The 14,433-nt window shown below is 40.0% G+C and overlaps 1 protein-coding gene across 1 annotated transcript in view; it reads right to left on the bottom strand.

The window, feature by feature from the left end:
• carmil2 (capping protein regulator and myosin 1 linker 2) overlaps positions 1-14,433 on the bottom strand; it is a 63,670-nt gene that overhangs the window by 32,024 nt on the left and 17,213 nt on the right. The window contains exons 20-31 of the mRNA XM_085413120.1: positions 13,978-14,032; positions 13,691-13,863; positions 13,356-13,424; positions 12,497-12,590; positions 11,840-11,926; positions 11,442-11,570; positions 11,087-11,203; positions 9,662-9,837; positions 9,051-9,138; positions 6,842-6,931; positions 6,674-6,740; positions 2,185-2,720 (exon numbers count right to left, since the gene is read on the bottom strand). Of these exons, the coding sequence (XP_085269246.1) occupies positions 2,185-2,720; positions 6,674-6,740; positions 6,842-6,931; positions 9,051-9,138; positions 9,662-9,837; positions 11,087-11,203; positions 11,442-11,570; positions 11,840-11,926; positions 12,497-12,590; positions 13,356-13,424; positions 13,691-13,863; positions 13,978-14,032 (1,681 nt within the window). The remainder of the gene's footprint in view (positions 1-2,184; positions 2,721-6,673; positions 6,741-6,841; positions 6,932-9,050; positions 9,139-9,661; positions 9,838-11,086; positions 11,204-11,441; positions 11,571-11,839; positions 11,927-12,496; positions 12,591-13,355; positions 13,425-13,690; positions 13,864-13,977; positions 14,033-14,433) is intronic.

Raw genomic sequence — 14,433 nt, 5'->3', positions numbered from 1 at the left:
AGTTGCCACCTGCTTCCTCACAGAGCATCATTGGATTTCTCTGTTTAATGCTGTTGTCTTGACCGTACTATGTTAAATTTTCTGTGATGTGAATTGGTACTAAATAAATAACAGATTAATTATTGAAAATGCATAAAATGCAGTTCTGTTGTTTATTCTTAAGATAATACAAGAGCAATCCCATTTTGAAAAACTAGAAGACATTCGAGTGATTAAAAACAGATCCAGTGAATTTGTGATGTTTGCTATATCATTTTCCTGCAAATGACTAACTACTATAAATTACTGACTCATCAAGTGTTAGGGAAAATATTCTAAAACACTTCTTCAGTAAAGACTCAGAGAAGAGAAACACACAGAACTTCTTGCTATCAAGGGCAGCCTCCAGACTGAGACTCGCACTAAGAAACTGCCCCAATCTTTATTTATACTTCAGTAGGTGTGTGTGTGTGTGTGTGTGTGTGTGTGTGTGTGTGTGTGTGTGTGTGTGTGTGTGTGTGTGTGTGTGTGTGTCCTGCTGATCAAAGGGTCATGAGAGCACAAAAGGTACATCCTTGGTCAGGAAAGGGGGTAGTCTCCCCCACCCTAGATAACATGGTGAGGAAGTCCAGCAGTTCATCTATATGTAAAGAAGCACTTAAACTAAAACAGACATAGCTACGTTAATCCTGCCGTAAAACAATAAAACAAGGTATGAGCTCTCATGCTCCCAGACGTGGGGGTGCATTCCTGGGATGCACCCCAAGCCTGCAGCCTGTTAGAGATCACACACAATTAATTATATGCCTCTAAGTATACATGGTTGAATATTTCCTAATACAAATAACTACATGCAGTATTCTACCATATGCAAACTTATATCACTAAAAGATTATACTGACTACTAAATACAATTTTCCATTGACATCAAGAGTCCAAGCTACCAAAATAACTGGCAAACATGGCATCCACATGATTGAAAACAGTGCCCAGTAACCACATAATGGACGATAACTACAGAAATTCTTTATTCTTGCTTTTCAATTAGAAAATATCGCATCGTGTTCAAGCCACTTAAGTAGTTTTAGAATTACTAAAGCTGGTAAGCTGATACCAGTAATGACTAGTAGTTCTGCCAGCATCTGCTGAAATAAGCTGTCAATTAATCAGCCTTTTAACTAGCTATCACACTGACTTGTACTCTGGGACCTGGCACACTAAATTGCTGGAGATTTCCAATCCACACGTGTTGGACCAGTTGCATTTTTTTCTCCTTGGAATAATCTCTAACATTGTTCAGAGCTGCAATGCATGAGTGAAAATAGCTTTACAAAACCAATAATATTGTAAAAAAAAACAAAACAAAAAAACCCACCATTTTCCAATGATATCTACAAAACAGCCCATGTGCAGCTTCGTATAAAGTTAAAAAAAAAAAGGAACAAAAGAAGACACAATTCATACAAATAAGGTCACATCAGATGAAGAGAATCCCCCTTTTCTTTGCACTTAGTAACAGAGAAAGACCCCCACTAATGTGAAAACATGAATAATTGACTTAGTGAAAGCATTCCCAAGACACACACACACACACACACACACACACACACCGAGTGACAGAGAGAGAGAGAGAGAGAGAGAGAGAGAGAGAGAGAGAGAGAGCGAGCATTGGGAACAACCCAGGGAACACCACTCCCAAAACCTATGGGCCTGTTCTCCCACACACACTGTGCACAACTACGTGGGGGGAGAGAATGCAAAGATAAAGATGGCTACCATTATTACTACAAGAAACAGAAATTACAAGCATAAGCGCTAGACAGACAGACAGACAGACAGACAGATAGACAGACAGACAGATAGACAGACAGACAGATAGACAGACAGACAGATAGACAGACAGACAGATAGCTAGCTACACAGATAGACAGATTCCCCCTCCTTCTCCCTATCCTCCTTCTTTCCTGCTAATTCTCACCTTTCTGCTCCTGCATCCTGTTACGGTTATTTTCTACTGTGGCTGTAATTTATGACCATACATTCCAGGCCCTTATAAAGCCCATGCACTGTACGCAGCCTATGTGTAAATAAAAAAGGGTCCGTTCTGCATTGAAATTCTTCTATATGTATGGCTCTGTATGCATCCTCACAGTATGTGTGTGCGTGCGTGCTTGTCTGCGCTGTCTTTGGCATGTGTGTTCTTACCTGAGGCCTGGAGGAAGGGGGTTGCGTATGTGTGCGTCGTGGCCTTGGTCGGGAGGCAGTGTAGTGCCTTAGAGTCTGTCCCTGGGTGGGTAGAGGCTCCATGGGAGAAACAGTGTATCCAGATCTGGGGAAGGGGCCCGGGCTGGGGCAGCAGCCAGGGAAGGGAGCCTCTCGCCTGTGTAAGCCTCCGCAGCCAGCTGCCTCCTCCGTTGGAGCTTGAGCGGAGGAGTAAAAGAGGGGGAGACTGGGAAGAGGAATGAACGATGCTCCTCTCGCTCCTGATACTGCTTCTGCAGCATCCGCTGCTACCACCTCCCCCTCCCTCCGCCTACTCCCCCTCTGTCCTGGGGGGGAGGGGGACGGGGAAGTAGAAGGGGAAAGGGTGGGGCTTGAGGCTGTGAGTGACAGGGATGTTGCTGTTGGTAACCAAGGCAGGCCACACCTTCCTCCTCCGTCTTTCTCTCCAGCAGCTCCTCCCCACTCTCTCTCTGCTCCTCTGTCCCTGATCTGCTGCTCCCAGTCCGCATCCAGGAGACCTGAGAATGAAATAAAGCAAGTGATGAAAAACGACATTCAAAATGAGATGATGAAAGAGAAAAGGCTAAAAAGACTGAGTCTCCAGACCACGGGATAAACAAGCATTTGCTGGAATGTACTGTGTGTGCATGGGAATATCTAGGCAGCATTGAGAAAAACAAACAAAAAAACACTCAAAAGTTTTATTCAGTCGAAAAAGTGATTTGAAACTGAAATTCTAACTTTTGCTACTTAAAAAAATGAAAAAAAAAAAGTTTAAAAAAATGAATTAATTGAATTGAATGGGTTGCTTTCATGCATTTTTTTTTTTTTTTTGCAGTTTTAATTTTTCACCTGCTTCAAATTAATTTTTTCAGTTTCAGTTTCAACCCTTTTTTCATTTGCAGTTCTTTTTTTTTCACTTTTAGACTTTTTACCCTGATTGTGTGTTGTGTGCGTGTATCAAGGGGGAGGGGCGGGCGGAGACTAATGATTGACAGGACGTGTTTCTTAAAAATTAAAAACAAGCATTTTGGTTGAAGATGGTCACCGCTCCTCCACGGGATGATTCTGACACCAGCCAACAGGTAGGAAATACGGTTGATGATTATCCTATGATGGACTATATTGACAGGCGAATGCTTCTAACATACTGACATACAGTAAGGTGGGGAAAAAATTAATACAGCAACAAGGAATACTGTTATCTGATTGGCTGGTAGGTCACTAACCCGCAAGAGTTATGAACTCCAGAGAAAAATCTAAGAATTCCGCGTTCATTTCTGTATATTACAGTAAAATCAGAATCCCACACCTTAATACAGCTTTAACCCTATTATATATATGGAGTTCATAGCTTTTGCTAAGAACAAAAACAAATAATTTATTCACAAAATCACACAGACAGTGGACGTCTGGATGTTCTCTTATCTTTGTGTGTGTCAGATTTTATTACTTTCAAAACTATCAAGCTACAGGACAATGGATTGTGTCATTGTGAGCTGAAATATCCTAACTCACCCCACTGTTTTCTACTTTCTTCCCTCATCATTTAGTTTCCAACAAGAGTAACTGATAATGGTAATTATAAAACACCTAAATGTAAAGAAAATATTTGGTTGGGCCTCTTTTACAGATAAAGGTCCACAGATTTGAAGCATTCTACCACCAGAAATGAAAACATTGACTGATTTTATAGTTTTTAATCCAAAGGCAAAATTATGACTTAAACAAAGGGAAATCTGTGACCACTGAAATGAGTCTACTGTCCTTCTTAACTGTTGTTCTTTGAAGTTTGCATCTGTATTGGTTGATGTTGTTCTATAATTTTTGTGTTAGTTACTCTACTGGTTTCTGTATTTGTATTGTTAGGTTGTGTCTTAAAAATCTAACCAGGGACAAGGTCTGCAAATTAGTGGTTATTAATATTCTATGGTATCAGTCGTGTTTTATTTAAACGCAGCAATTTTAATATGTGTTGTCCCTGCTGCATAGATAAATAAATTCAAGAATGCAAATCGTCCTCTCCTCCATCTTCTCTCCATCTGATCTCTCCTGTGGTAAGAGTCACTGGTGTGAAAGTAAACAGGCTATGCTCCAATTAACCAAACAGTGCTGCATGTCTGCCACAGAATAGTTCAGCATGGCACAGCATATATGAAGAATACAGGATGATACATGTACATGAGCTCAGATGTAATACTGGGCAGTTTGTCACCAGATTACCTTTATACAGAATATGGCTGTGATACCATTAGAATAGCATAGAATAGAATAGAATAGAATAGAATAGAATAGCCCTTTATTGTCATTGTACATGTACAATGAAAGTGTGGATGCTCCAGACCAGTTGTGCAGGAATTAGATATAAATAGTAAAACAGCAGGAATAAATAAGAAACAAGTGAAAAGGCACACAATAGAGAACAGGTTGCAAAGTGCTTGGAAGGAGTCATCACATAAATTAGATGCACCTCCATGGAGGGGGTGCTGGAGGTGTCGGTGGCCGGGACACTGAGAGTGCCCACTGATGGTGGTGCAAAAAGTGTTCCACGTTACCAGGCCCTTCCTTAGTCCAGGAGAGACTTACAGTGTGTCAGTGCACGCCCAGCTATTGTGTACTCTGGCCCACCAAACCCTGGTTCACCCGGGGGCATTGCAGTAATCGGAGTGTGTGGAGATTAGGTGTTTAATTGGGGACACTCATAAATATCCTATAGTCCCTGTGGAAATTAATTAATACAGGGGCAAAACATATAGACTGCAGGCTGTGGATGCACCTCTTAATTTTGGAAACAGATTAATGGGGAAGCGTGCAGGGGTGCATTCATAACCAGTAAAGAATTGCGATGTCTGTGCTGGGCTTAGTGGTGATGCAAGGTGGTCTGACACTGACTCTGGGCAAACCACGGGGCATCCTGAACCAGCCAGTCATTCCGAAAGTGCCCGTTACCATTAATGGTCAGTCTGAAGTACTGCCCATTAAATCTGTTCGGAACAGCGTCTACCACCCTCAGACTGGCAGGTTGGTGGAGCGCTGAATAAAGTCTCTGATTTGTAAGTCCATTCACAAGAACGGATGCAACTGGGATCGCTGTTTAGACCCTCTGTTGTTTGCAGTTCAGGAAGTGCCCTAGGCCTTAAGGATTTTCTCCCTTTGAGTAGTTTTTCAGCAGGAAGCTGCAGGGGGTTTGAATATAAATAAAGAAAACTGGGAGGACCCGAAAGCAAAGCCACACACATTGGGGAGCTTATCCACAGGCACTGTATATATAGTACTATGCTAATGGTTTTATATTTTGCTTGTGGTTTGAACACAGGTCGTCCAGGCTTTCTGAAAGTTTGGACATTGGCTGTGTGTTTTTTTTCACTCAATTTCAGTCCAGTCTTTGTACCTAACCATTTTCAGAGGAAGGAAGAACTGCAATGAAAATCAGTGGCAACAGGTCTTATGGAGTGATGAATCCAAATGGAAAGTTTTATCTCAAATGGTCATCAGCATGTTTGGAGGAGGTCAGGGTTTAGGGCTACGTTTGAGCCTCAAACTCTGGTGTTGGGAATCTTGAAAAGTAGATAATACTATCTGTAAAGCATCAGATTGGGATGCGACTTCTGCAAAACAATGATTCCAAACAGACTGTCACTGCAATAAACCCATACTTAGATAGAAAAAGGCTACAGTGGAACAGCATCAGTCATAGATGGGCCTCCCCAGAGCCCCGCCCTCAGCGTTATTGAAGCAATGTGCATTCATCTTGATAGAGAATGGAACAAAAGGAAGCCTCCATCCAGTGAAGAGCTTTGTAATGTCCTTCAAGGTGCTTAGAGAACTATTCCTGAAGACTACTTAAGAAATTACAAGAAAGCTGCTGCAGAGTTCAGGCTGGGTTGAAGAATATAGGTGATACCAGTAATTCATACTGGTAACTATCATACCAGTAACTGACTTTCAAGCTTGTTGTCTCCCCCCCCCCATAAATTGTATTTCCATGTAGGCTTCAATAAATCACTGCACCTATATCCCTTTTTTCTAATGAAATGTTATAAAATGAGTGGGTAGTCAAGACTTTTGCACAGTGCTCTCTATATATGATAATAATTGATAGTAGACATTCTGATTATACTGAAACAGAATATAAGAAGACTGCATGAGATTACAGAAAGTAGACTATGATTTGAGCAAAACCAGATCATGTAAAGACACTAATTATTTTTTTTATCTATATTTAATATGATTTTTTACACTGTAAAAAATGTATTTTATTTTGATTGTGGTTAGAATAACTGTTTTTGCTCTACCTGTTTGGAAACAGCAGTGAGTGACTGGACAAATATAGAAGTTAAGTACAAATGACTCTAAATTAGATTTGGATTCTTTTGATGGTTCTTGCAGTTACCTCCACATGTACACTGAATGAGTTGAAGTGAGCAGAATCCAGATTCAGAGACTGGATTACACAATAATTTTCACTTACTTTTAATTGAACAGGCGGGTCTCAGGCTCTTAGAGTAAAAACTATTTCTCCAAATTGCTGGACTGTACTGTGATGGAGAGAATAGAATAAAATATTAGGAAAAATCAGAAAATTAAACAATTAGATTAAAAAAAAGAGTGGATGGATAGATAGGTGTGTGTTACTAACGTCATCAGTTGGGAAGTCACTCTCAACCACTTTGAGTTCTGGGATGTTGAGTCTCTGGGTATTGCATGTATTTTCTTTTATAAGACAATCCTGAATAATACAAGAAAACAATTATCCCCATGATTGCGTATACCAAAGATATTTGCATACAGTGCAGTACAATGCTTAAGAAGGTTTTCTCATTCTATTGAAGGCAAGGCAAGGCAAGGCAAGGCAAGTTTATTTGTATAGCACAATTCAACAACAAGGTGATTCAAAGTGCTTTACAGAGACATTAGAAACAAAAACAAATAAAAAGCATGATTTAAAATTGATTAAAACAAGCAAACAAACAAACTAATTAACAAACAAACAAAACAGTATATAAAATCAAAACAGATAAAATCAGAACAGTAGATAAAATCAGTAGTTAAATGTAAGTTTTGAAATTTAAGCTTAAAAGTGTGGATTTGGTGCTTTATTCAAATGCAGCTGAGAACAGGTGAGTCTTCAACCTGGATTTAAATAAACTGAGTGTTTCAGCTGATCTGAGGCTTTCTGGGAGTTTGTTCCAGATATAAGGAGCATAAAAGCTGAATGCAGCTTCTCCGTGTCTGGTTCTGACTCTGGGAACTAATAAAAGACCGGATCCAGATGACCTGAGGGATCTGGAAGGTTCATACTGGGTCAGGGGGTCACTGATGTATTTTGGTCCTAAACCATTCAGAGCTTTATAGGCCAGCATCAGAACTTTAAAGTCTATCCTCTGACGGACAGGCAGCCAGTGTAAGGACCTCAGAGCTGGACTGATGTGGTCCACTTTTTTGGTCTTAGTGAGGACTCGAGCAGCAGAGTTCTGAATGAGCTGTAGTTGTCTGACTGATTTTTTAGGTAGACCTGTAAAGATGCTGTTACAGTAATCAAGCCTGCTAAAGATGAATGCATGGACTAGTTTTTCCAGGTCCTGTTGAGACATCAGATCTTTTATCCTTGAAATATTCTTGAGGTGATAGTAAGCTGACTTTGTTATTGTCTTAATGTGTTTTTCTAAGTTTAGGTCTGCATCCATCACTACACCCAAATTTCTCGCCTGGTTTGTGGTTTTTAGGTGTATAGATTGAAGTTCTCTGGTGACCTGTAATCGTTTTTCTTTGGCGCCAAAGACTATTACCTCAGTTTTGTTTTTGTTTAGCTGAAGAAAATTGTGGCACAACCAGTCATTAATTTCCTCAATGCATTTACCAAGAGCCTGTACAGGGCCTCGGTCTCCTGGTGACATTGTGATATATATTTGTGTGTCATCTGCATAGCTGTGGTAGTTTATTTTGTTCTTTATAATCTGTGCCAGTGGGAGCATGTAAATGTTAAACAGAAAGGGTCCCAAGATGGAACCTTGGGGAACTCCACATGTGATACTTGTCTGCTCAGATGTGAAGTTACCTATTGATACAAAGTATTTCCTGTTTTCTAAGTATGTTTTGAACCAGTTTAGATAAAGGTAACCTGAAGATAAAATTAATTATATTGCTATTTCTTATGTGATATAGACTGCTATTAGGATTAAGCACTGAATTAGATGCATTGTGTGAAGTGTCACCATACTTCCAGAACAGACTTCTAAACTCTCAGAGCAAATGAAGTAGTAGGACAAGTAAAATCACAGAGTGGGGTCCGTGGATGTCGAGGCTTATAGAGCTCAGAGGGGGCGCAGTATGGATATAAAAAAAAGAATGCTTGGACACTGCTAGCATGATGGACAGGTTTTTGATGGGGCTCCAACACAAACGCATAGCAGGAGATGAAGCATCGCCAAATATGCTTCCAAACCAACTTCCTTCCAAGCCAAAGACTAGAAAATATGATGACGCATATCTTGCCTTTGGCTTCACCTGCACGACGGTGGTGCCAAGGTAGGTATCCCCGGCAGAATTTGGACAGCCCTGCATCAGGAGCTCGTGCTGTACTGTCCGCAAAGATTTTCTTGTAAAACAAAGGGGGGCCTAGCAAAAAAAGTTTGGGAACCACTGTGTTAAAGCAACATCTTTATGAGTAAAGGTACTCTAGGTTTCCCAGCAGAACATGTACTGTAACAAGATGACCTTCATTATTATACCTGGTTTCAATGGTTTGGCTGATTGTGAGTGTGTAGTATTCACACACACACACACACACACACACACACACACACACACACACACACACACACACACACACACACACACGCACTTACTATTTTGTCCTGTGCCACTTTTAGATCCTGTAGCACCTGCTGCACAATGCTTTCAGCCAGAGTGACAGTCAGTGTTTTCTTCAGTTCACTTTAATAACACAACAGAGGAAATAAGGAACAACTTCATTTATGAGGACATGGTATAAAAGAGGCAATGACTGTGCCAGAGATTTACAGTCACAAATGTCTGCAACTCTACCTAACCAGACTGTGTCTTTTACAGTTTATGTTATTTGTTCTGTCTAAACAGAGATACTAAAACAAAGATGCTTTCACAGTGTATTGTAGATCAGTTTCCTATTGTTAATACAAGTTCTAAAACTAAGGGTTCATACCTATCAGGCATTTATTTATTTAACTTTGAAAAAAGACAAAGACGTGTACATTTCAGTCTATAATGTTTAGAATGTATACACTGAGCATGGAACCATCACACTAAATAATCTTTATTTAACTCATCAAATAGGGCCCTCCTACAATATCTCTGATCCTGATATGATGTGCATTGACTTTACTGATATGTCATAGGTACTGATAGGTACTAACTCACAAGGGATCTCATTAAAAACATTTACTAAATGTTAACCACTGCTCTGTGGAAATGTCCTTACTGCAGTCTGTTGTTGATGATGTGCCCTGTGCTCTCCACCAGAGTGCTTCTTATGAATATGTGTGTCTGTGTGCTTCTTTTGGAGACACACTCTGAAAGACACTCACACACACTAGACCGCTGGACCACCCGTGGGTACAAAGCATCAGCGTGTCTCATCAGGCCTTGAGACAGCTCCTGGAACACAGAGACTAGGACTTCAGTAAGGACAAGACTGGGCATCTGAAGATGAAACAGCATTAAACAATCTTCCCTCAAGACCAAGCTTGACCTGGCAAGCACCCATGACATCATTTCCAAAATGGCAGCACACCTAGGCAGCTAACTAATTTTAAAACCCCAGCTCTCTCTTACCAAAGGTAAATTTAAACTCATTCAACAATTCTAATCGTTAAATAACATGTCACATATAACCTAGTCTGGCAACGTTTCTAAAACAGTTTGATATAGATGACATTTGTCAAATATCGTTGTCACATACATGTCACATCCGGAATTAAACTCAAAACTGTAACGCTTGGTGTTGTCAATGCATTTAACACCCTGACTGTAAACTACTTGGTGTCCAAAAGCCACTGAAACAAAAGAGCTTCCAGACAGACGTTAGCCTGATCCTTTGAATTCACAAAGGGGGGCGCCCATCACTGCGCATCACATCTTCACCACCGTCACCCAAGAGTGCTCCTGTTGTTGATGACGTTCACACTAACAAGGTTGCATGTTGTGACAAGTGGGGTCATTGCAAATCTTGCAAAGTCAATTAACCACCATTATCTGAGAGAAATGTGAGGTGTGATGAGAAATTGCTTCAAATGCTACCGTTTGGCTTCAGACTAAACTCCCAAATAGCCTTAAGAACTTACAGTAATAGTTCGAACATGGTATTATGTTACATAATTTTCATTTCTGATCACTTTTTGCACACTTTTTTGTAAATACATAAATACATGTATGAGTTTTTTTTTAATTAAAGACAGAATTTTCAGACGTCATTAACACCCTTAACTTAATTGGAAATAATATAGACAACTTTAAGAAAAGGGTTAAAACAGCTATTATTTTTGCTTTTTTTTTTTAACTTTACCAGACAAATTATGTAGCTAGCTGAAAAAACAGCGTCCATTCCAAAATAAATTCATTTTTTGATTGCTCAGACTATGGCTCTACTCTATTTTGCCTCAGTCTATATTAACTAAGCTTTCTGGGGATTCTCAGATACTTTGAACTACACTGTGTTCTGTAGATGAAGACACCCCCAAGTTATTTGCAAGCCAAGCCTTTTTTCAAGAATTTATTCATGTTTGATTTGGGCTACCTGTGTGTGCTCGTTGTTGTTGCTGAAGTTGAAGTTGGACATGGATTCTCATATTTCTTGAACGTGTGTGTGTACGCGTGTGCACACAGTGAGTGCTTTCTAAACGTTTACCTGTATGCTCCTAGTGAACTCATTGGTCAGTGCAGTAGCCGTGTCAGTAAGAATGCTGTTCACAAAGTCTCCATCGGAGGCGCACTTCCTGCCTACCTCATATAGCGACGGCAGCAGCTACACAAATAATACCAAAAGAAATATTAGGTGGCATACAGCATCATTTACAATCCCTGGTCACTTCAGTGAGGATATTGTTATAGGCTAATGCTTGACTTCATTCAAAAAGCATTCACTTCATTTAAAAGAGGTTTTTTGTATCTTCTGTCCCCCTGTATTTGCAAAGGTAAGGGGAAAACAATCAAAACATACATAAATATGCTTAAATATCCAAAATTAAATTTGAAGCATGTACCTTTAAAGAGTCCCTGGCATGTTGCAGCACCTCGTGCGCTTTGAGGACATCAGCTTGGTCCTCTTGAATGCTACAGTGGCTTAAACGTTGAAGGCTGCTCTCTAACTGGCGACACATTCCATGGACGAGCTAAAACGGTGGACAACATACACATAAGATTTATATGACCTGGTACAAAGAGTAAGGTAATTTTCATTTGGTCAATTATTTCTTTGTTGTAACAATGTTTCTTGGTAATTAAGCTGTGAAGCCTGTTTAATTCCCCTTAAAATGAGCCACATTTGTAAGGAAAATCATTTGTGGTTGAGCAGCAACTATTACTAGTTATATAAATTTACTAGTTGAATAAATGATGTTGCAGTTACATAAATTAATATCTTGTATTTTTACTGGCTTACCTTTTCAGACTGTTGAGTTCTAAAGACTTGTCGAAGTTCTATGCTGTCAGACTGTCTCTGGTTGTTTCTGTCTAAATGCTGCTGAATCTGAACACACACACACAAACAAAGACACGCAGCTGACGTCCGGAAAAAGAAGAAGCCTTTCCAAACAACAATTAATATATATTACTATATACACGGGCAGTCTGAGGTACACCTGTGCACTACTCATGATGTCAGATCAGCATCCTGATGTGGCACACCTGTGAGGTGGGATGGATTATCTCAATATAGGAGATGTGCCCACTACCACACATTTGGACTGATTTGTGACCACTGTTTGGGAGGGATGGTTATATTGTGTATCTGGAATGAATTTTAGGTCTCTACGTCCATCCCATGGGGAATGGGAGCAAAAACAAAAGTGTTGCGTTTATATTTTTGTTCAGTGTATAATATAAATTTGGACTGTATCGCTACATAGACTACAATGAATCTGTTAGATGTGTATGCTGGCTGCATTTGCTGTCTCAGTTCTCTGATGTCCAAAAAAACACAGCAATAGAAAACAAGAGAAAACATGAACTTCAACTGTGATGTAAAAATTAATTGACCCTTGCCCTAAACGCATAAAACGCATACAATCTTAAATAACAACCTGCTAAACACACTGACCTTGTGCAGGGCCTCTTTTGTTCTGTCAGGGTTGCTACGGTAACTCGGTGTGATATCGGCAAGGGGAAGAGACATGTGCTGCAGAGTGAAGTTCCTGCATAACAAAGAAACCTAACATCAAATTATGGATCTGTTTAACGGTGCACAGGGAGAACATGCAAACTCCACACAGAGCATCAGACTGGATTCAAACCCAGGTCCTTCTTGCTATGAAGTACCAGAGCTGACTACTGCACCGTCACCCATATTGAGTCTGTCTTTCTTTTAAAAATATTTAATAGGAAAATGGGAACTAGGTGCAGCAATTTATTGGGACTTGCCTTTCTATGATATGACCACCTTTATTCTTCAACACAGCCTACATTCTCTCATATAATTTTTCTAAATAGTCCTCAGGAATAGTTCTCAAAGCATCTTGAAAGACATTACAAAGCTCTTTTGCGGATATCGGCTGCTTTTTGTTCTGTTGCATAAATATATGATTTAAATGGTTCTTTGATAAGTTGTCTATTATATGTAGACATGTTACTGGTTCATTCCTTGGGTTAGGTGCCATTTTTATGTTTGAAAGATCCATAGATCAGTCTTAAGCAGCTTAGGAATCAAATAAACAAGTGAACACACAAAACATTCCTTTGAAATTTGTCAGCTATAAGGACTGGACTAAACACGAGTGAAAAAGCAGCCGGTGTTTCAAAGGAATTGTATATTTTAAAAAACATTTTTTCTGGTAAAAGCCAGCAAAGCGTTTTTTGACATTTCCCTGGACGCTGTCATTTAACAAGTGTGTGTGTGTGTGTGTGTGTGTGTGTGTGTGTGTGTGTGTGTGTGTGTGTGTGTGTGTGTGTGTGTCCATGACCTCTCCAAGGCATCTGCTACATCCTGGAAACCTCTAGCAGTCACACTGTTTCTGTCCCATGTTAAAGTCCTTAAAAAAAGAGAGATCAGTCAGTTTGAGGAAATACAGCTCTGCCTTCCACTGATATTTCATACTTTCTCTGCCTCTGAAAGGATGATCTTTAATTCACTAATTAGCTCTTTGGATTAGAACATTTATTAATTACAAACATTCTTAAAAGAGAGAGAGAGAGAGAGAGAGAGTGTGTGTGTGTGTGTGTGTGTGTGTGTGTGTGTGTGTGTGTGTGTGTGTGTGTGTGTGTGTGTGTGTGTGTGTGTGTGTGTTTACATGTGCACCTCAGGCTGGTATTACTCATCAGGGCTTTGGACAGCATTTTAGCTCCTGTATCTCCGATAAAGTTTCCACTAATGTCAAGTTCAACCAGAGCTGCATGACCACCCAAAGCACTCAGCAGAATGTGCATCCCAGTCTTCAGCTTGGAGTCAGACACTGATAAAGACTGCAAGGGCTGCAAACACAGATTTCAATTTCAGGGTCACAGGCAGGGTAACACATCTGACAGGCTGGACATCCAGTGCAGGGATACTGAATTACATTAAAGTACACTGAAGGTTTCACTCACACACTCTTCATCCTGGATTAGCTGAGCTATACGTTGAAGAACGTCAGTGAGCGCTCTGGTCGATAGCAAAGTAGGCAGACATGAAATGAAGGGAGAAAGAAGAGAAAAAACTTAAGAACGAGGAGAAAATACATTTACTGATTTACATTCTTTAAACTACAGGCTGACTAGTTTACAAATAGCACCGACTTTGAAATAAATATTGTGATCTGAAAGATTTAATTAGCAGTGGCACGTTGTTGAGCCAAACGGGTGGCAGAAAGTGATAGTTCTTTGTGTACCTTGTAACAACACCTGGTGTCTATGGAAAAGAGAAACTCAGCTTATGAATCTAGGACCAATATAGCTAGAGGCAGGAACATAAATGCCGATAAATGCTTGGATTATGATAAATAGGTCAAATGTGTGTTTGACCTGGAAATATTCTGACCTATGTCTATGTTCTACCACAGAAAT

The sequence above is a fragment of the Rhamphochromis longiceps genome, linkage group LG7 (genome assembly GCF_057381845.1).
Source record: "Rhamphochromis longiceps isolate RC_006_pf linkage group LG7, R_longiceps_female_GT1.1, whole genome shotgun sequence".
Classification (NCBI taxonomy): Eukaryota; Metazoa; Chordata; class Actinopteri; order Cichliformes; family Cichlidae; genus Rhamphochromis; species Rhamphochromis longiceps.
Note: the sequence above shows the minus strand (reverse complement) of the source record. Positions and strands in the feature narration are given on the sequence as shown.